This window comes from Podarcis erhardii (genome assembly GCF_964252035.2).
Source record: "Podarcis erhardii genome assembly, chromosome: 5".
Taxonomy (NCBI): Eukaryota; Metazoa; Chordata; class Lepidosauria; order Squamata; family Lacertidae; genus Podarcis; species Podarcis erhardii.
In genome coordinates, this window is record NC_138509.1 from 5,633,879 (window position 1) to 5,657,266 (window position 23,388).

The window sequence follows — 23,388 nt, forward strand, 5'->3', positions numbered from 1 at the left end:
GAGCCAACTGCACAGTTAGGGATTCAAAATGGCAACCATGTCAACAAAACAGCGATTGAAAATTGCCCAAACTTTTCTTTGCATGGGTGTCCACTTTAATGATGGTAATGACGATGCTGTGAGTAGCTGACTTCTCATGCTCCATTCTAATTCATAGTTCTGGCATCCCCTGCGGTGCCCCCAAGGCTCAGCGCCTAGTGTGACCAAACCAGTTGCGCTCTCCTAAATCTGCCTCTGGCCATGGATAACTAACCTGTGGCTCCCAAGACGTTTCTGCAGTGGCGTAGCGTGGGTTGTCAGCACCCGGGGCAAGGCAAGTAATTTGCGCCCCCTAACCCATGGATTTGTGCCCCCTAACCCTACCTCCCAGATGTTGCACCCGGTGCGGCCGGCCCCCCCTGCACCCCCCACGCTACGCCACTGCGTTTCTGGACTACAGCTCTCATCATTCCTGACCACTGGCCATGCAGGGCAAGGCTGATAGGCTTTGGAGAGCCACAGTTTTCCCACCCTTGCTGTAAGACCTATTTTGCTTGCTTTTGTTGAACACCAGGAGCTCCCCCATCCTGTGTTCCATCACCACTTTGTGAAGATACCACAGTTCAAAATGCACTCTGCCTAGCTAAACCATACATTGCAAATGAAAACAATGAAGACTCATGTAGCACCATAAAGATTAAACAATGTATTACAGCATAAGCTTTGCGGAATAGAAACTTAAAAGCTAGTTTGTTCCCTGCTTCTGCCAGGTTCCACCAGGCCAGACTTCTAACATAATCCACCAGCTTCTACCCTCCCAGATTCTGTCCTGCTAGAATCTGCAAGCATGAGCTTAGAGATTCTTCCAGGCTCAACCCCTGATTCAGTTTGACCCCACCCAGATTGCCTATCTTTGGAAAAGAAAGACTTGCCACCTGCAGTTTCATGGAAGATGCAAACACTTGCTTAGTACAGCAGGAAAGCAAGAAAAGAAAACAAGATTTGGTTACTGGAAATTGTAGAGCTTATCAGAAGAACAAACAAGCAAAAAACCCCAAAAAACTAATGGAAAGTATAGCAATTTTTCAAGCCTATGAATATTTAAGATGTAATTAGCATTCTAGATGAATGACTGAGTGAAAATGAGGAGAATGAAAAGATGGCACACCTAGGGGGATGACCTTTTTGAGATGGGGAAAAAGGAGAAGTGAAGAGTCTCTTGATAAAAACATTAATTAATTTGGGATACTTCCGGAATAATTCTCAAATATTATTAAATACAGATTATTTAGTGTTTATTCCGGCTGCCTAGTACTTTACAGCACAGTCAGCTCATGAATATCAGCAGGAGTCCTCACAAGCTGAAAGATTAATTGTCAAATGGAGCTAGCAGAATGAAACCCGAAGACAGGTCCAAAATCAACTTATTTACTTATTTTCTCACATTTGCAGCAATTTGTCAGTCATTGGAAGAATATGAAGGATCACTTGAAGATGTCAAATTACATTCAGACTGCTTTTTTTTTTTAAGACATCATCATTAACCTGAAGCTCCAAGTGCCATGTTAATGAATCTAGAAAAAATATTTGTCGGTCAACAAATATTCATTTGTCCCGCAGAACTTCCATGCATCTTGACAAAGAGAAGTGAAAGTGGGGAGAGCACTGTTTGTCTTTAAGGAGTGGAGGATCACAGACATTCAATAAATGAGTAGGCAAGCCCAGGGGACGGACATGGAAATGATCAAGGGGCTTTGGGCAAAGGAAGCTTTCCTTCGGAAGGCTTATTTCCATTTTTCAACTTTGAGCAACTCTCCTATCAGTGTTTTGTCCACTTGGAACCTTCTGCACTGCAGAATTCAAAGGAATAGAAGTGTTCCATCCCATCTCATCAGCAATGTGTTCAAAGAAATGACTCCATTCAAAGGACTTGCAAAAGTGGAAGAACGTGGACAGCTGCCTCATGGTTTGTGCCCTATGCAGAATTACCAGGAAATAACTCCCAATGATCCCAGTGGGTCTTATTTCTGAGTCAACACAGTTGGGATCAGGCTATAACAGTGGCTACACATGTCACAATCACTCTTGAATTGAGCTGCTGCCAAAGGTTTGAAGCAGGCCCTACCAATGGAGACATTTTCTTATTTGGTTGTTTTCTCCTGCCTTCTCCTCAGAGGCTCAAGCCCTATGTGCAGCAGTTCAGAGCTTCTTCCAAGCAAACTTGGCTGTCAGCTTGCAACAGTTCAGGGTTAGCAGGGCTTCACTATGAAGCAAATCCCAGGCTTTGTGAGTGAACCATTTTAAGAATGGGCTGTAGAAGAAGCACACGGAACACGGTGATTCTGAATGTAGGCAAAGCCTAGGGAACCAACCCTTGTTGTAAAAGACATCAATTTAGGTGTAAAGGACATCAATTTAGGTGGGAATGATGAAGGTTTGCTTATGATATTTCTCCACATTCTTTCTCAATGGCCTGTGCTTGCTTTCCTAATGGCTTGTCGTGAATGTAACCCACCCAAACCTCATTGATTCACTTGAGAGCCGTGATTGTACAAATATTTATTTTTGTTATTCGAAGCTATCTTTTTTGACCTATCATATTGCAATCCAAACCAAGGCAGCTCTGTGCAATTATTTCTCCTGGATCCGTTTCCTTATGACCTCATCTCCGCAGCCCAACGTGCAGGGGCTTAGGGAGGCAGAACATCTGGTTTTGCTGATCAAACAGGAGTCAGCCCTTCACTAGATGAAGAGTGTGACAAATTCTTACCCTGAGCGTATTGAGCCAGACACACTGCTTATGTGTGCCTGAGTATGTCATTGTCTGGTCAAGAAGCCAACCATCCAGAAAGCCACCAATTAGGGCTGTTTATCAAGCAAATCCAGTTATATATATAATCAAATATGCAGTGCTAGTTACTATTGAAATTGTTTGCTTGCTGTGCTCTGCCCTTCAATCCACTGTTTATGTGAAGCCATTTAGGAAGCTTTGAAATTATGGCATGATTTCATGCACTTAATGTGGTTCTGCATGAAGTGGCCTTGCAAGAACAGTAATTTGTAAACTTCACTCCTGTACCAATATGCCACGAGGAAAAGGGCTGCCATCCTAAATCTGGGAGGAATCCCAATGAATGCAATAGACTTCTGAGTGGGCAAGTTTAGGATTGTGCCGCAAATAAAGCAAATCAATTAAACAGGCAAAGTCCAAAGTATCTTTGCACACATTCTTGCCCTGCCCTTGTCAATCAGCCTGCCCTGGGGCAGAATCTATGCAGTGGGTGTGATTTGTCATTCACAGTCACCTGATGCAAAGATGTAGCAGGACTTCTTGCTGCTCTGGGCTAGCCTTCATCCAGCAGACACTGTTAACAGGAGTTATTGTGAAAAACCCTAAATTCCTCCATTTTAGCAATGGTTTCAGTGCAAACAGCTTCATGCCCATGGAATCAAGACATGCTCCCACCACCCATCAGCTGATTGGTAGTAGAAGCATGCCTTGCACCAGCAAGCCATGTGTTGACACACCAGGTAAAGGTAAAAGACCCCTGGATGGTTAAGTCCAGTCAAAGGTGACTATGGGGTTGAGGCACTCATTTCACTTTCAGGCTGAGGGAGCCGGAGTTTGTCCACAGACAGTTTTCTGGGTCATGTGGCCAGCTTGACTAAACCGCTACTGGCACACGGAGGACCGTGACGAGTGCCAGAGCACACGGAAACACCATTTACCTTCCCATCACAGTGGTACCTATTTATCTACTTGCACTTTTTGGTGTGCTTTCGAACTGCTAGGTTGGCAGGAGCTGGGACCGTGCAACGGGAGCTCACCCCATTACGGGGATTTGAACCACCGACCTTCCGATCATCAAGCCCAAGAGGCTCAGTGGTTTAGACCACAGCACCACCTGTGTCCCATGTTGCCACATCAGCAGATGACCCACACCATCATATAGGTAAAGTGTGGGGCAGGTGGGCATGGTTTTTGAGGAGCAGCTCGCATGCTATATGACCTGAATATGACCTGTGGGCCAGAAACCCCTCTCCACCCTAATGCCTATGTTTGAAACACAGAGACATGAAGGCAGCAGTGGGGTTCCTCTGATTAAAGGTAAAGGTAAAGGTACCCCTGCCCGTACGGGCCAGTCTTGACAGACTCTGGGGTTGGTGCGCCATCTCACTCAAGAGGCCGGGGGCCAGCGCTGTCCGGAGACACTTCCGGGTCACGTGGCCAGCGTGACGAAGCTGCATCTGGCGAGCCAGCGCAGCACACGGAAACGCCGTTTACCTTCCCGCCAGTAAGCGGTCCCTATTTATCTACTTGCACCCGGGGGTGCTTTCGAACTGCTAGGTTGGCAGGCGCTGGGACCGAGCAGCGGGAGCGCACCCCGCCACGGGGATTCGAACCGCCGACCTTTCGATCGGCAAGCCCTAGGTGCTGAGGCTTTTACCCACAGCGCCACCCGCATTCCCCAATCCTCTGATTAGCCCTTCCTGAATTTGCCAGGGACTGAACCCAGTCTCTTTTGCACGCTAAGCATATGCTCTGCCACAAAGGGAAGAAAAGTATCTCAGCTATTAGAAGACACAGAGCCTATAATGATAAGGTAGCACCGTGACAATGATATGCAGTGACATTTAGGTCAGACCGATGGATTATGCATCAGCCCCCAATTCAAAATGAAATTTTAATTTACCTTTGCCCAATTCAGGAAGAAGGCAGGGACCATAACAGCACGGATCCACTCAAGTATTCTGTTAAATTTGGAGTACATTATTTATCTTTTCATTTTGACAGAAGCATCAGATCTCTGTGCTGTAACACCATGCAGTTAATCCCAGAATGGATTTGAGGTCCTGATGATCAAGAACAGCAGCAGAGCACATGCTCAGCGAAAGGACTTTGCATGCTGACTGTTCCAGGTTCAGTCTCTGGCGGCTCTTGCTGATAAGGTTCTGGAACGAGTAGATGACACTATGCCAGACAAATAGTCTGACCCTTATACAATATGAAAATTTGAATTCTGAGGTTGCGTTGAAACTTGCCCATTGTTCCTTTGGCTCTCTTATGAATCAGCGAGGTCACAGAATGTAGGTGTCATCAGGCAGAAAATAATTTATTGCTCATGAGGACAATCTTACATCAAGAGTACTGAAGAACAGAGAAGGTGATTAACAACCACAATGTGCACCTCTTACAGAGCATCACATCGCATGGCTCTGGGCTTACGATGGAACTCAAAACAATCCATATGCAGGGAGGCTTCCCTTGTGCAAATCTTGCACCTTTTTTTTTTGCCTTGGTGCTTGAATCACACGTGCAGATGTATATACATAGACTTCAGGTCCCTTTCTACTTGTGTTGTGCACAAGAGTAGAGCACAAAGAAAATGCATGAACCTAAATCTTATCCCCCCTCCTCACGACAAGCTGGGGTTAAGTGTGGACCACAAACTATAAGCCCACTCTGCTTCTTCTGGTTTTGGCGTAGTTAGATAAAGGTCTAAATGCTCTTTGGATGATGTACCTAAAGGCTGAGTGATTTCACACATCTGGCGTAACCACCTGAGGGAAAGAACAGGCAGTGGGTCATATGGAACCAGGAAAGGCTGTGACTAGACTCTTCAAAAAACAACAACCAATAATGCATTTTTACCCCCAGTTCTCATTTCACACTGGCAGGATGTGCACAGAGGAGTGTATAACAAGACAAAGCCATGCCTTCTCCAGCTATCCACACATCCTATGTCTCATACAAAGACTCCTTCAAAACAATGAGACCTGACTTTCTCTGCAGTAGTTTGCTCAAGAAGTATTAATAAGTGCCTTCATTACAAAGGTCAACTACTCTAGTTTTAAAGAACCAGCTGAGTCAATAGTCCTCATTTTCTTTACTTATTCCTACAGTTTTCTCACTCTCAAAAGTCTCTTAATCAAATCACACATCATGCCTGCAAAGAGGGAACAGGGCACACACAACAGACCCATGCAGTCAACCAAAACATTTCATTGATTTTTGGGTGTAGAGGTACACCCCCCCCCAAGTTTCAATCATAAAGTTAGCCTATAAATATTTTAAAATAAAGAAATAAGTTTAATTACTTATTATTTCATATACCACAATGCAAAAATGGCAATTTATAAGTAAAAAAACCCAATTGCACATTAAAAGATAAATGTCCATAATTAACAGCTCCTCATTCAGACAGCAGTGATTGCTATGGTCTCTACATACCAAAATTGTTAAAGCAAAGCCTTCATATATGACTCTTCCATCAAATGAGCCGGCAGGCATTTATCTACTCATTGAAGATGAGGCAGTTTTATTACTGGCAGCTGATTGCAATGTGGTAAAGATGGATCTGGGCTCTCTCACACTAGAAAGTGATGGTTACAATATAGCTAAGATTGGGGTGTCTCACTGAACCACAACTCACATCATCCCCAGCCATGGGCCATGTTTGCTGGGCATGATGGGATTTGTAGTTTGGCAATACCTGAAGGGCTCCGCACCCCTGAGCTAAGAGGATGAAAACTTTGCTTTGGGTAATGTGGGCCATTGTGACATTGTTACAAAGGTAACTCAAAATTATAAAACGAGGTGTCAGATGTGAGGAATTCGCTTCCTCCCCCAATGGCACCAAGAAGCAGGGAGGAAACAAGAAAGTTCTTACTTATGATTTTATTCTGTCATAACAGTGAAAGACAAAGAATCCAGCCATTCCCCAGTGATGGCGTTGCTCACACTAAGCTCCGCCCCGCTCCCTTCTAGCAACAACACCTGCCTCTACGGTGTCAGTCTGTGGTCAATGGTCTTTGTGCTCTTCATTCTTGCACTCGTAAGGAATGCACGTTTTGGTGGTGGTTAGGCTCCCCAGTGACGTGTCAGCTAACCGCTCTGCCTTCCCTCCTCCTTCTCTTAACACCTCATAACTTTGTTGTTTGCCTCTCTCTGAGCTGTTATCTTCCTTAAAGTCCTGCTGTAATTTGAGAATGCCATCCTTTTCTCTGGGAGCTGCAGGGGAAGGGGGCGGGGGGGGGCGACCTCCACCATTCCTTCTCCTCTTCAGTCCAGTCCCTGACACAAGATTTAAGTATGTCTTATGAAACTGCCTGCAGCAGAAGTTTCTCAGGCTTTCTTCTCCACAGATCACTTAGATCGCTAGGGATCTTGGTGGACCACTTAAAAACTACAAATCAAAACACACAGAATTTTGAGGTAATGGGCAGCATCACTGCCCCAAACAGTACCCTATTATGAAAACCATGCGCCAAAGGTCTGAGCCTCATTAGCCTGTTTGATAATACAGCCTTTGTCAAAAGGGCCTCAATCTCCATTGTCAGAAAAAGCAAATCAAGCACAGGGTAGGAATAAGGAGAGAAATTTGGTTCAATTTGCATTTATGAAGCTGTGGAATTGGAGTTCACTCACAGATTATGCCCCATGAACTTGACCTGGGTCAAATTCAGCTCTGCAACATGGTGTTCCCTTCAACCACAGAACTTCCAAATCTGCTCTTTACCAGTGGCTGCTGGTCACTCACTAAATCTTGTACTACTTTGTTTTGCAAGGACAGGCGGAGACCCCCCAAACCCCAGGCGACCCCTGGGAGGAATAATGACACCTGACAACATGTTATGGGATTAAAATTGGCCACAACTTTATTAAATTCTCAGATGTAGGAAGACCTTGGCTTAGGCATTGGGCATTTATCCCTCCCAGTTCCCAGCCGGAGATCTGGGGAACACCAGGGTTATCCAAAGTGTGTGGGGATTGGGCTGACTCTGGAGAATGTCTGTTCAAGCAGAGAGCCTGCCCCCCCATTTCACCGCATCGTGGGGGAGAGCACTGACAACCCATTGGCGTATGGCCAGTGCCTCCCCTCAAAGCAACCCCTTTAACGAGTAACCCTGGGTTCGCTGCCGCAGGGGGGGGCATGGGTCACCACTTCATGCCCCCCCCAATCAAGGGAAGATAGACTAAAGGATTCCGCCCAAGGTCTACAAACCACCAAAGTTGTGACGTTTTGCTACGGGGAAGGCGAAACCAGCCAATGCAGGGGAATTCCTTCCCGGTCCCTCAACGGTGACCATCTAGGACCGCAGCAGCACCTCCATAGCTGTAAAGAAGAAGGTTAAACAGCAAAAGAAGGCATAAACTGAGGGAGGGCAGGGTGGGGGAAGTTCAGGAGCCGACTGAGGACCAACAGTCTCTATTGTCCTAACTCTTCCTGGCCAACTCCCTTGGCAATGCCCCCCCCCCGCCAGGATAGGCTAATTGGTGAGGCTAGGTGGGAACCCATAGGTATCCAGCTCGAGGGGCAGCAAAGCCAGCTACCTTGCCGGGGGTCTAGTAGTCTCAGGGGGCAGGCGGTGCACGACCATGCAAAAGCCACCCCGCAGCTAATGCAGGGAGTGGTCATTATTCTGTATTATTTAATCGCTTTGCCTCATCGATTAAAAAAACCAACAACCCTTCTCTCATTACACCAATTTAGGTAAATACTTCATGCCTTGGGTTGAAGACTGGCTCATATAAGCTCACGCCACAGAACATTTGTTCATCTTTGAAGGTGCCACACGACTTGGAAACGGCTCCCCTTTTCTTTCAGTTGGTGGATTCAAGCAAGCGTTTTATAACTTACCATGAGGTGAAACACATTTTTCAATACTTTTGTCACATGGCCTCACGGTTGACTAATATCACTAATCCTATATAACAGATGTCTTATTAATATAACAATATCCATTTATCCACATTTCCTTTACTTGTCAGATGTGTGGAGCGGGGAGCCACAACATAAATTTTGGTTATGGAGACAATTAATAAAAAGCATTTCAACTTGTCAGTTTTAAATGCCTGGTGTGTTTTTTTTTTTTTTAAATAAAAATACACAACACCAATACATGCATGTCTAGGGACATTCCATAGGCCACATTTAGATCCTGTGACAGCTGTACACTTTTATATCCCAGCTCCTTTGTGATAGGTGTAGCGCTTTTCCTGGGTGCCTATAACTACGGAAAGAATTAAGGGAATCTATTTGCAGGCTGCATGAGAAGGACAAAGAGCAGAAACAATGAACTGAAAGTCTGTGAATTCAAACAATGCACTGGAGCTCAACAGATAATAAATGGCAGGTAAAATCTCCATTCATGGACAGTGCAGTTGGAAATGCTGGGCTCAGGTAGATTTACACCCTAATCCTAACCTTGTTTGTGTCAAATTAAGAGCTAAAACAGGTGAGCAGAAGCCCCTTATTGTTTCATGGCAGCGGAAAAATCAAATACAAAACAAACGAGTCAGAGAAAGGGTTCTAGATTAGCATGCACCCCAGAATGCTATTTTGGGGGAAGGGGGAGGATCACAATGTTCGTGCACTTCTTTTCATCATGCGGGGCTCAAACTCATCCACTACAGCTCTAAGGCGTTAGTCCTAAGGACAGTTACTTATGAGTAAGCTACTCGGAAATCAATGAGATTTACTGTGCATTCCTAACCACAGCCCCTCAAAATCAAGTCCTATTGAATTCCTTGTGGCGTATTGCCTACTAATATCAGTGGGATGCACTTTCAAGTCTACATAGGGAGAATTGCAGCTTTAGGACTCTGTTTGTTTTTTTTAAAAAAACAAATGAAGAAAAAGCCCAGTGGCTTGAAAGGCTAGGGATACGGTGGGAATCAAACATCTCAGTACAATCCAGACAGAATTAACAACCACAGCAATCAGAACAACCATTGCCTTCCGTGGAGCACTTCTGAGTGTTCAAAATGCTTCACGGACATGAGCTTGCTATAATCCTTACACAACAGCTACATAGGTTAGTATAACCTATAGTATATATAGGTTAGTGAGCATAACTCCCATGTATGTACAGTGGTACCTCGGGTTAAGTACGGAGGTCCATTCTTAACCCATTCTTAACCCTCGTTTCGGAGGTCCATTCTTAACCTGAAACTATTCTTAACCTGAAGCACCACTTTAGCTAATGGGGCCTCCTGTTGCTGCCGCACCGCCGGAGCATGATTACTGTTCTCATCCTGAAGCAAAGTTCTTAACCTGAAGCACTATTTCTGGGTTAGCGGAGTCTGTAACCTTAAGCATATGTAACCTTAAGCGTATGTAACCTGAGGTACCACTGTACTGGGGAATGAGGCTGTGTGTCTGAGTTCATGAGTTCGTGGAGGAGGTGAAATTTGAACTGCTGTCTTCCCGATTCTGAGCTCAGCCTCTTAGCTGCAGCACTACATCCCTCCTCATTTTATGCATTTTTCATTTTAATGGATTGATTGATGAGGAAATACATGGAAGCTCACAAAACAGCTAACAGAACCAAGAATGAGAAACAGGCCTGCAAGAATTCACTGAGTAATTAATTACAGAGCATTTAGTCAATGCTGAAGCGGAACAAACCATTGGCAGCCTTTTCAACTGGATGCATTATTTATTTCTAAAATCATTTATAGGCTGCCTCTAGGGGACGTAACCCACCCAAGGCAACTCACAATACCATAGAAGTAGAGTGACTACAAATAATTAAAAACAAAAAAAACACTAATCAATCAATCTGATGTTTTGTTTGGTTGCAACCTTTCCAGAGTTAAAACCATGCTCAGGCGGCTTACAACATATAAGAGATTGCATATTTACAAACATAAAAAGTAGTCATAAACAATAAAATCATCAAAAAGTGCACAACCAAATCGAACAATTTCCACGTAAACTAACAAAAATGATACAGTGAACAGGTAGCACACTAACATAACTAACATTTTTAGATAGATTGTAAAATAGCTCTCTGTGGGTGGGAACTTATTTAACAAATGGCAATCCAAGAAAGGGTGTGTGTGTGTGCAAAGCGTGTTCTCCATTAAATGAGAGTGCGTGTTGCGGTGTGGGCTGCCAGGCCAGCCCTGTGTTGCCAGGCAGGTTAATGGCTATTGACTGATGCATCGATTGACTGACCGGGTTGCTGTGGCAAATTGCATGTAGCAAATTGGTGGGTGGGACCATAGTCTTTAAATACCGGGGCACTCTGGCTTTTGCTTTCTCTTTAGCAGAGTGCATCGGATCACCTGCCCGCCCGCCCTGAGTTCCGGTTGACCTTGCTTTGCCTGTCATGGGGTCATCTGCCGTTGGGGCAGGGGCCTAGTAGGAATTTTGCCATTGGCTGATTGGCTGGTGCCACTTGGTTTTTGCCTACTACTTAGCAATTTGTCACAATTGGTTATAAAAAGCTGGTGGTGGAGGGGTCAGGATAGGCTGTGCCTGCCCCTCCAATGGTGCTGGAAGGGAATTCCGTTAAAGGAATCCTGGGGCTTGCCACGATTTTGTCCAATCCCTGTCATGGGACCAGGGCCGGCAAGCTTTGGGGAGCTGGTTGGGTGAGCGGTGAAGGACTGATGCTCAGCTCAACTGATCCCCAACATTGACTTTCCCTTCAACTGGCTTCCGATTGGCGTTCAGAATGTCAGTTCTGTCCCAGGCATGGGGACAGATAGTCATAACCAATGTCTAAACAACCACTCACAGATTTTGTATTTTAATAAAGTTGTGGCAAAAATAGTGCCCAAAAACCTTAAACTAAAATTATGTGTGATGTGTGAATTATTTTGAGGGGTGGCTTGGGGACCTACACACACAATGGCTGGTTTGAAATGGATGGGTGGTGGGGAGGCAGATTCTGGTTATTTGTTATTATCTATACAGTGGTGCCCCACAAGACGAACGCCTCGCAAGACGAAAAACCCGCTAGACGAAAGGGTTTTCCGTTTTGGAGGCGCTTCGCAAAACGAATTTCCCTATGGGCTTGCTTCGCAAGACGAAAATGTCTTGCGAGTTTTTCCGACTTTTTTCCCCTTTCCCCCCTTTTTCTAAGCCGCTAAGCCGCTTATCCGCTTATCCGCTAAGCTGCTAAGAGCCGCTAAGAGCCGCTAAGCCGCTAATAGCGCTAATCCGCTAATGGGCTTGCTTCGCAAGACGAAAAAACCGCTAGACGAAGAGACTCGCCGAACGGATTCTTTTCGTCTTGCGAGGCACCACTGTATAGTTCATCTGAACAGGGTTGGAGGAAGAGGGACTATTTAGCTACGTATCTAGGCTCTTGGCTCTTGATAGATGTATCTTGAAGCAACAACAAAGACCACATACGCTGATATACATATCAGCAAAACAAAAAATGCAGCCTAAGAATACAAATATACAAAGTGCATTGCTGTACTAGGGTGATTGTGAACATTCCTTCACAAAACCAATAGTATATCCATTGACATGTATGGTCTTCAGAGGTTTTTGCTTCCCTATAGCCTGTTTGACAAACAAGACTAAGGTAACAGCTCCAACTGGCAGGCCTTAAATTGAGAATGCAAGGTATATTACTGCTATAGCAAGAACATTTACTCAGGCTGAGCACGCATAAACATGGATGTCATTCCTATAGTAATGTCTCTGACTGAAACCACACTTTCAAAACAAGTGTAACATTTGATGAAAAATATATGTGATTTGTATACAGTATTTTTACACCAATGTAAATATCGCTCACGAATTCTGCTCCAAGCAATTAGGAGGAGATTTTCAATATCCTAGGAAACAGCAGATCCTATTCAATCCATCCAAATCTTTCCCTAGGAAATCATTCAGCAATACTTTTTTTCTGTTGGGAATTATGGCTAGAATTTATATGTACACACTCTTTGATTGATAGTTTATAATAAAATGCAAACTATTCTGGCAAACATTCTGATATGTTTGGATAAAAACTGTAAATGGAAAGGACAGTCTTTGTAACTGCATATATTTTCTAAGCTTCTTTGCTGTGTCTGTAGGGATGTCAGTTGATGTTTACCCCTAAGCTGGTAGGCTCTCTCTGCCGCAGCTGAAAGTTCATGCAATAAAAATACGTTAAATCAAATCTAATGCTGCTTTCTGAACATTAAATCCTTTTCTATTTTCTTATTGGGAGAGTATGAATGATACAACACAACTAATCACACTCGTGTAAGAATCATGGTGGTCTTGTGACCATCACACTTGGCTCTGGAATTAGAATGGCAGCTTAGAAAGCCAATAGGTCTGGCTGTCTTGGTCTTCACAACTAGCTTTCCTTCTCCACAGACGCATTCTGACCAGAATGCAGGTCTCCTGAGTAATAATGGTCTTTATCACTCTTCAGGACCACGTTGGCTGTCATAATATGTATCACTTTCCCCAAAGGCTTCGTCAATGAAACAATTCAGTGAAGCTGGGAGCTTAGGAGCTGTAGACCTTTCAAGGCTCATGGCCTTGTCTTCCTCTCCTTCCAAGCAGCTTCACCTACAGCTAGCTGGGTCCTTCAGCAGTGGCTCTGAAGCTCCTGTCTAGCTCACCATCTGTGGTTCTGCAGCCTTCAGGGAAAGGGTGGTTTCCGAGAGCCGATAAAGAATCCATGCAGCTGGTGTGGGGACCTTCAGTCCCCAGAAAGCAGCCACAGAGACCTGAAGGAAGACTACACAAAGTTTCCCCACTCCCATACTCACAGAGGATTTCTTTGGGCTAATTGTGCAGAGTGTTTCTTACCTCTGACTGATGGCCAACTCGGATAAAGGCACAGACGGGATCAAAAGCTCCTGTCCCACAGGCCAGCAGGTGTGTTCGGTTGAATCGGTGCAGGGCACGGATGTAATTTGCGCACTCTTCCTAAGAGGAGAGATAAGAACTGCAATTAAGTAGGCCTCGTTTAAAAGCAATCCTTCTGTCTCTTGAGGTGACATCATGAAGACTGCACCTTGAACAAATTTCATCTATCCATCTGGCATATGGATGTGCTTTCCAAATCTAAATGGAAGCTCCCTTTCCACAAAGGAGAAGGGTGAGTTGGCAGGACTGTGGAGCCTCAGACTCAGGGAATCCGGAAGAGGAGCCTGTGAGAGGAGGGGGCGGCCAAATTGGGAGATGATGGAGGCAGGGAAGAACATCTGGCGCATCAGAGGCAGAGTCTGATGGACGTGAGAGAAGAACTAATAGCAAGAAATCACATTCCTTTCAACAAGCCAAGCAGAAAAGGGGCCTAAGCCTTCTTTCCATATTCTAATGCTAATATTATATACTGCTTCTTGGAAACTCTGAGAACGAAGGTGACAACACATGACTATACTCAGTCCTACTCAAAAGCATGTCCCTTTGGGGCTTACTTCTAGAAGATAACTGTGTATAAGATCATAGCCTAACCCCCCTCCCAACATCAGGCCAAACCTGGAGGCCTAGCAACTCTTAAATAGGACAAGATGCCGTTGCAAAAATCCCCCTTTCTAACCTACTGTAAGGGGTCTCATTTTTCTTTGCAAAGGTGTTGTGGCCGGCCAGGTATCTAACTGCCTCTAGGTTTTGCAGTTCCAAGCAGAATCCAAAACCAAGTCCTGGTGGGAGAGTCCTCAAAGCTGAGCGATGTTTGGCTTGACAGCTCACAAGTTGTCCAGGCCTGCTATCAAAGGATGCAGTAGTGCTAAATCACTACTAAACAAGTGATTTAGAAAAGCGCGAAAACATCTGCTAAATGTTCTATTGCTCAGGACTGAAGCAAGTTATAAGCAAGGTGCATCAAAATCAACATGTTTTGAGTTATGCATTTTGAAAGAATTTTGAAGGGGATGTTTCAGGAATGATTTAAATGATTATTTTTCTGAAACAGATATGAAATAAAAAGCTTAGGAAGTCAAAAGAAGAAGTTATTTTAAATGGCAGAGAGAAAGTGACTTCAGTATTTAATATTTACTGGAATGCCCAGTTTCAAATCAGAAACAGGAACGGCTTCTCTAAATCAGGGACATCCCTGGAAAATAGGGACACTTGGAGGGTCTGCAATTGGGAGCTGTGCCCTCATGTTCATGAGTACAAATAAATTATTATTATTATTATTATTATTATTATTATTATTATTATTACCTATCCATGGTAACATCTTACGCTCTTGAAAACTATAACCTTAAAGATGGTTTCATGTGCAGCCTTCTGAACTGTGAAGTTCAGATGGGCCTCAGTGTCACATTAAAATAACAGAAGAACTCTTTACATACACCTAGGAGACTCCCTCAGTCAGTGCTATAACCTTTATGGAATATGCTGTTGGGCTGATCTGTGATCTGATCAGCTGTTACACCAGGTATCAAAGAGCTGTCCCAGGTGAGGTGCTGCCTGCTTATCTCTTGTACCCACCAGGGCTGCTAGAACAATGTGGCCTATGTTGCAGCTGGTCAGCTTTTTTTATAACATGCGGATAACAGGAATACACCTGTGTGCCTCTCCTGCATCTAAGGTGGTCAGTTCAGGGCTTAAGCCTCATTTCTATGATCTCGAAGGAAAGGAATAACATATAAGCCAGAATGAAGGCAGGGTCAAGTGCTCTCTCCCTCTTCCTCCCCCCACCAACATTTCTCTGATGAAAATAAGGACATCCCATTCCATAATGATAGTATTACTATTTATACCCCACACATCTTACTGGGTTGCCCAGTGGCTTCCAACATACATAAAAACATAATAAAACATTTTAAGAAACCCTTCCCTATTCAGGATTGCCTTCAGGCAGCTCAGGGTTCAGATAACTCCATACCCTCCAACATTTCTCCAGTGAAGATAGGGACGTCCTTCGGAAAAGCGGGACATTCAGAAACAGGAACAGCTTCTCTAAATCAGGGACATCCCTGGAAAATAGGGGCACTTGGAGGGTCTGCAACTGGGGGCTGTGCCCTCATGTTCATAGAGCCAGTGTGGTGTAGTGGTTAAGAGCGGTAGTCTCGTAATCTGGTGAACCAGGTTCGCTTCCCCGGTCCTCCACCTGCAGCTGCTGGGTGACCTTGGGCCAGTCACACTTCTCTGAAGTCTCTCAGCCCCACTTACCTCACAGAGTGTTTGTTGTGGGGGAGGAAGGGAAAGGAGAATGTTAGCCACTTTGAGACTCCTTAAAGGGAGTGAAAGGCGGGATATCAAATCCAAACTCTTCTTCTTCTTCTTCTTCATCAGCGGATGCCAAAGGAGGCAAACATCTTCAACCCTGTTTGAGTGCCAGGTAAAATGGGGGCCCTGTGCATGTGGGAGAGAGGGGTCTTGCATAAAGAGGGGTTCCCTCCCTTCAGTAAATAGGAATATTCCAGTTAATACATACAGCATATCTTCCTTTGATTGTGCATTCCTCCACCTGCAGGGATGTAGTAGGCCAATGAATCTGTAATAAAATGAGTTATTTAATAATCTGGATAAAGGATCTGTAATTCTCATCTTTCCTTGTATGGAGCAGCCTCAGCAACAACAACAACAACAAATCTTTATTATAGTCATAGACCAGCATAAGGAGGGAGGGCTACAATCATTTAAAATCATTTAAAATGTTTTTTTTTTTAATGTTTTTTTTTTTTAAAAAAAACCCAATCTAAACTAAAAGGAGTTAAAACAGAATATATACATAAAAATCCATAAGAATCCAAAAGAGGCTAAGAAAGTCTAAAAGAAGGGTTAGGAACATCAGACAAGGGTGAAAGAGTGCAAACGGATAGTATATATAAGACCACAGCTATCAGTCTACAGAGCACTCCAGTACGAGTTCTCATCACATCCAGCCTGTGGCTGGACAAATATCTGACAAATATTGAATGCTGCTGTGCAGAATCTGGCAATGTTGTCTACTGTAGCAGGCCTGGTATCTGAAGCCAGTAGGGAGGTATAGAATTGTCCTGTGAGCCCTGGGAACTTATGCAGTGATGGTAAAATGAGGCTATAATTCTCAGTTTATACTAATCCAGCCTTTTGCTCATCTTTCCTTGTATGGAGCAGCCTCTGTTCTTTTTTTAAAAAAATAATATTTATTAAGAGTTTAAAGATTACAAAAATAAAGAAAAAAAATTAAACAAAACAATATAATACAATACCAAAAACAAAAACAAAAACACAACATAGAACATTGAGTTAACAAAACAAAACAAGAACAATAAAAAAAAAACATCCAATATTTTCAATCTTATCTTTCAATCACTTTTTTCATCGACTTCCTCACGCCTCCCTTTTTGTATTCCATTTCAATTAACTGTTTCAGCAATTCCTTTCCATCTTCCTCTGTTTTCTGTCCTGTAATTTATCTTAACATATTCTAACCTTGTTTTTTCCCTTTAATACATTAACAATCTATCTGTACCTAGTTCCTTATAACATTTCTGCCAAAGCCATGAACAGAGCAGCCTCTGTTCTTGACTGAGCAGAATGAAAGTGAAAATTTATCAGAAGAAACTGAGGTTATGTGAGAGGCAGTACAAATTCAGACATTTACAGAAGTTCATGGATACTTGAGGCAGAAAAGATTTTGGATGGGTTGGCCTACTCAATAGGCAAAATAAGGCTTTAAAAAATTATTAAGATTTTTCAAGCTGCAATAAAAAACAAACTAATCTAAGCCCAAAAATAATTTTTAAAAAGCAAAAATAGGAGGAGAAAGGAAAGGTCTTCTCTCACAGGTATATCTTAACTTTTGTCCCAAACAGAAAAAAGGTGAGTTGTCCCAAACAGAAAAAAGGTGAGTCCTATCAGCAGGTATATCACAGGTATAGCTCAACTTTTGTCCCAAACAGAAAAAAGGTGAGTCCTATCAGCAGGTAACAAAGAGATATGAAACAGAGAAAGATAAGAAGAAAAAAGAAATAGGAATAGATGGAGAGAAATAAAAATACACAGAACTTCCAGCTATCTGTCTGTCAGTTGTATATATGTACAGGATTTCTTCAAAATATTTAAAATGTTCACTCCAAAATAATATCCAGTTGTTCTTCCTTCTGCTAGATGTTGTTTTTCCCATCATCAATTTTTCGGGGGGGGGGGGAGTGTTATGTTTTCTTGCCAGCTGGTATTTTTTGTTTATTGTTTTTCTGATAAGTAAGCCTCCTCAAAAATAGTTTTTTTATGGGGTAGGAATCAATATATCATGTAAATAAACACATAAACAGATAAATAATCTAGCCTCCATACAATTGTCCAATAAGTCAATTCATTCCGCAAGTGGCAGTATGGGCCAGGGCATTCCCAATGGACAGCCAAAATCCAAACCATTATCTATTTCTGACTGAGGTTTAAACAGTTTATGTTTGAAAAGCAGGATGAAATTCAAGAACGTGGAAACTTGCAACTTCTCACCAGCAGATTATGGAGCCAACTAAAGGGTATTACCATGGATAAATCCATCTTTCACCCGAAAAAAGTAACTTGGCCAACATTCTTTTTGCACATATGCACAGACAGCACATGAGTGGATTTATAGCCTTTGCACAATGCATTCCCTCTCCTTGATTGCAAATGTTTAATTGCTGAATATTTTCCACACAGATAATGTAAGCTATGTTTGCACAGTACATTAAGCCAAAAACTAATTGATTGTAAATGGTGGCCTTTAGCCCTCCATGTGTGATTTTCCTAGGTATTATATACTGTTGGAGAATTCCTCATGATGACTACATCCTTAACTTGGTATTGGGTGCTTGCCAAGATGACAACCTTTTGGCAAACTGGCAACCCCTATCGCTCAGTGATTACTCCAGAGCATTTGAGCTGGAATGATATTATACTAGCACACATTTTGTTGGCCTTTGTGTGTGACTTTTTTTGTTCAAACAGAGTTATTCAATAACTGTCATGACCATGAGTCAGCGTCTGAAGCATTTTGTAAATTTCAACACGAGCATTTTTTCTTTATCCATCACATTTATTTCACCTTTGAAATACACAAAGCATGCATGGAATTTATGCTGGAGGGGGGAAGCTGAAATGATAGCAGGAAGTAGCTTTGAAACATGTCTTCTGTTAGACGAGGCATAGGCAACCTCGGCCCTCCAGATGTTTTAGGACGACAATTCCCATGATCCCTAGCTAACAGGACCAGTGATCAGGGGTGATGGGAATTGTAGTCCCAAAACATCTGGAGGGCCGAGGTTGCCCATGCCTATGTTAGACCATACACTGGAGATCAGTACTAGAAATGAGTGACCTAAAATTATCCCACTTATTTTTTTTTAAGGTGTACACTACTGACAGAGGTGTGGTGGCTATCCAGCGCTTTGCATAGTCATCTGTGTTTATTCAGTGCCATAAATCACTGGCCCTTGGGGAATGGCTCCATTCCCCTGGGGCCTGGAGCAGCTAAGAATTGCAGAGAATTTGGTGGACAAGGCCTTTTGTGGATGGGACAGCTGTGTCCTGCTCCTTGGGGGACATTTCCCCTGCTGTCATAGAGAATGGGGTTCTTGGATAAGGATGATCCCCACAAGTTGGGGGATGAACAGGTATCCTCTTGGGTCAAAGACAGACCTCTAGAGGTGGGAGAATTTTGGTAGTGGGCAATTCGAAAGTTAGGGACGTAGTTGGGTGTGTGATGGGCAGGCAGACCATATGATCACTTACCTGTCTGGCACAAAGATTGTGGATGTATCTAGAAAGTATGGCGAATAGTGTTGGGGAGGAGTGAGTGGCCATGGTGCATGTTGGCACCAATGACATGAGAAAATGTAGTCAGGCATGCTATGATTTAAGAGAGAACGTAATGAAGATGCAATATAGATGGTACCTGACCCCAGTCAGATTGGCCAAAATGTATAAAAACTGTAGTGATGTTTGCTGGAGATGCAATAATGGGGCAGGCACCTTCTTACACATGTGGTGGGAGTGCAAAGAGATAGTAGGATTTTGGGATAATATTTATAGCAAACTGAAAAAGATGTTTAGATTTTCATTTGAAAAAAAGCTGGAATCCTTTCTTTTGGGGATCATGACAGAAGAAATTTTTAAAAACGGCCAGACCAATATTTATGTATGTGACCATGGTGGCAAGGATACTATTCACCAAAAAATGGAAAAGTAGCAGTGTCCCCGCAAAAACAGACTGGTTATCTAAAATGAGGGAATACTTTCATATTGCTGAATTACCGGGAGAATTAGAGGAAACATGGTACAAAAAGTTAATAAGGAATGGACTATCTTTAAGAAGTATCTTAAAATCTATGTGGAGAAAGTAGAACTCCTGACAGATATTGATTGAATCCAGAAAAAGAATAGAATGAAATTAGAGTAGAGTAGAGATGGAGGAAGAGATTAAAGAAATAACGAAATGCGTTTAAGCTAATAGGAAAAATAAGCTAGTGCAATGAGAATGGTTGGAAAAGTCACTACGTGGGTGTTCGTGTGGGGTAGGTTTATAGGTATATATAGTATAGTTTTGTGTACGAATGTTTTATGTTAGGAGAGTATTGTATTGTATTGTATTGTATTGTATTGTGTCATATTGTATTGTGTGTGTCTTATATGTTACATGTAAAGTAGATCTCAATAAATAAATAATAATGATTAAAAAAAGAAAATGTAGTCAGGTTCCATGTCCTGCTTTTGAATATATTAGATAGTATAGTGCAAAAAGAAAATGTGGGGTAATTAATAAAATAATTGACTGAATCCCTAGATCCAAAGTGAGGGGCTAAACACACTCCCTAGCAAGAGAGCCCCCAGCAGAGTTTAAAATCACTGAAGCATGGGATTAGCAGGCTGTTAGACCTTTTCAATATCCTGTTCTATTCTGTTTTCAGCACTTCCCCTCTCTACCTCTCTTGCAAAGAACAGACCACACCATTAGTAAGTTTACGTGCTTTACCTACAAACTCCAAAGATCAGATTCATATGTTATTCCATGCAGCATCAAAAGCACAGGCAGAAATATTGGGATACAAAAGTCCTATCTTGTAGTAAGCAAGCTCAGGCACATCTTATCTCAATGAGCTCATGTGGTGAGAGAGCACGAACAAAGGAGGAAACTTAACTTCCTTCCAGGGGAGGGGCGTGACCTAGCTGAGTCTAGGAATACAGTTCTATGATCTTAACCCCTTCATGCATTAACTAGCCCTAAGTTTGGTAGTTATATTTGACTGCAATTTCCCACAAAAACCTACTGGGGATACAGTTTTTCCCAGTGTGTTATCTGGGACTCAGCTACACAGCTGCAAATAAAGCGTTTTAAATATGTTGTAAAGTGCAATATACAAATGTGACACTAGATGGAGAAAGTGAGCTATGCAAAACTTTTTTTAAAAAAAGGATTTTCATAGCGTTTTTTATATGTGTGTATATTCCACCCTAGTTTGGAGAAAATGATAAAATGGGCTATCTATATCCCATTTTAGATATATGTACTTAATATAAGAAGGGACGCGGGTGGCGCTGTGTTCTAAACCACTGAGCCTCATGGGCTTGCCGATCGGAAGGTTGGTGATTTGAATCCCCATGACGGGGTGAGCTCCCATTTCTCGGTCCCTGCCAACCTAGCAGTTCGAAAGCACATCAAAGTGCAAGTAGATAAATAGGTACCGCTCCAGTGGGAAGGTAAACGGCGTTTCCGTGCGCTGCTCTGGTTTGCCAGAAGCGGCTTAGTCATGTTGGCCACATGACCCAGAAGCTGCACGCCAGCTCCCTTGGCCAACAAAGCGAGATGAGCACCGCAACCCCAGAGTCGGTCACAACTGGACCTAATTGTCAGGGGTCCCTTTACCTTTACTTAATATAACATAAATGTAACCAAGTTGAGCATAAAAAATTAGCAGCTATGCAAATGAGACATATACAGTAGTACGAAATCCCATCTAACCTCTATGTAGCCTCACAAGAAGCCCTAATCTTATTTGAAAGGAATGCTTGGCATATTGTAGGTAGCTGATTGAGCGATGAAGTGAATGGAATCTCTTCCAACCCAGCTGAAATGTGATAGCTCCTGAATCTTCCTGAGCTCCTTGGATGATAGAGAAGGGAAAATATGGGAATTCATAGTAGAACTTTTTTGTACATGTGTTTTTTTTAACACACACATGGACCCGGACACACAAACAAGCAACTCACAAGTGCTAATCTACTTAATTTATTTGAAATGTGTTTCTTGAACCAAGTGACCTTTGGGGACCCGAAGAAATAGCCATAAAGTAAAGAGCCCAGAGAGAGTGACCACCTTACATTCTTTGCCAATTAAGTTATTTTCAAGTTATGGCCTCATAAAAATCCAAGTGCATTTTACATCCACCCAAGTTTTTATTGCTTCATCCTTGGAGATTCCTAAACCATTCCTTCTTGCTGAAATTTCTAAGATATCATTCAATTGTTTAATGAGGGAGCGAACACATCTGTGATGAACATGTTTCCTTTCTGTTGTTGAAAAATATTTGTTAATCAGACTCATCCATCAGGTTGAAGCCAAGCTGGCTAAATAAAACCTCGGTTCTTAGCCACTCTTGGAGAAATGTGAACAGCACAGCAATCTGAGCGAATCCAATACAATCCCTTTTCATGGGACTGAAGATAAAAAGAGATTTATTAAGACTGTGCACCATTACGGTAATTAAAGTATTTCTGTTAGTTTTGCTGACTTTAGTCTTTAGAGGGGGAAAGTAGACAGGATTATTTACTTGTTCTCATACATTATTATTCCTCACTATATCAGATTGTAATTGTGGGTTACATCCAAAACTATTTCTACTCAGAGTAGACACACTGGAATTAATGACCATTATTTACTTGGATCCATTAATTTCAATAGGTCTACGCTGTGTGTAATTTAGTTGGAGTCAACCCATTCATTTCCACTCTTCTGCCTTTAATAATGAGAAAAACACCTCCAAGATAGCTAACAAATCATGGCAGAAACATTACAATGAATAACCTGGGCCCCACTTCCCAAAATTGACTATTTTCCTGGAAAATAGTCACAGAAATGCCATTCAATTTTTTTGCTGAAGACTGGGACTGAACATTTTAGGAGGACTTCAGCTCAGCCCTAATTTTTTAATCTTAGTACTTCTTTCTTTCTGTAACTGGGAATGAAAGAGAAAATATAAAAAATGGCATTTCCTTCTAATAACGAGTGATATTTTTTGTTAATGAAATTGCAAGTTGTTTTACACACAAAAAGGCAGCTGTGGTGAATTTGCTGCAAACTGAAAAGCAGCTATTTGGACAGGTTTAATCAAGATTTCAGTTAAGACGCAGATGACCAATCAACTACACGTTCGTTAATCGGAACACAACCCCTAGTTGGAATCTGACAGCATTAAGGTAGAATTATTTGTGACCCCCTGGACCAGAGCACGCCAGGCACTTCTGTCTTCCACTGCCTCCCGCAGTTTGGTCAAACTCATGCTGGTAGCTTTGAGAACACTGTCCCACCATCTCGTCCTCTGTCGTCCCCTTCTCCTTGTGCCTTCAATCTTTCCTGACACCAGGGTCTTTTCCAGGGAGTCTTCTCTTCTCATGAGGTGGCCAAAGTACTGGAGCCTCAGCTTCAGGACCTGTCCTTCCAGTGAGCACTCAGGGCTGATTTCCTTCAGAATGGAGAGGTTTGATCTTCTTGCAGTCCATGGGACTCTCAAGT

General features: G+C 42.8%; 1 protein-coding gene across 2 annotated transcripts in view; it reads right to left on the reverse strand.

Annotated features, from left to right (window-relative positions):
• The window catches only part of SEMA3E (semaphorin 3E), a 172,270-nt gene that overhangs the window by 45,564 nt on the left and 103,318 nt on the right, over positions 1-23,388 (reverse strand). For both annotated transcript variants that reach the window (XM_081860957.1, XM_081860958.1), the window contains exons 3-4: positions 16,120-16,179; positions 13,536-13,655 (exon numbers count right to left, since the gene is read on the reverse strand). In XM_081860957.1, coding sequence (XP_081717083.1) covers positions 13,536-13,655; positions 16,120-16,179 — 180 coding nt within the window. The remainder of the gene's footprint in view (positions 1-13,535; positions 13,656-16,119; positions 16,180-23,388) is intronic.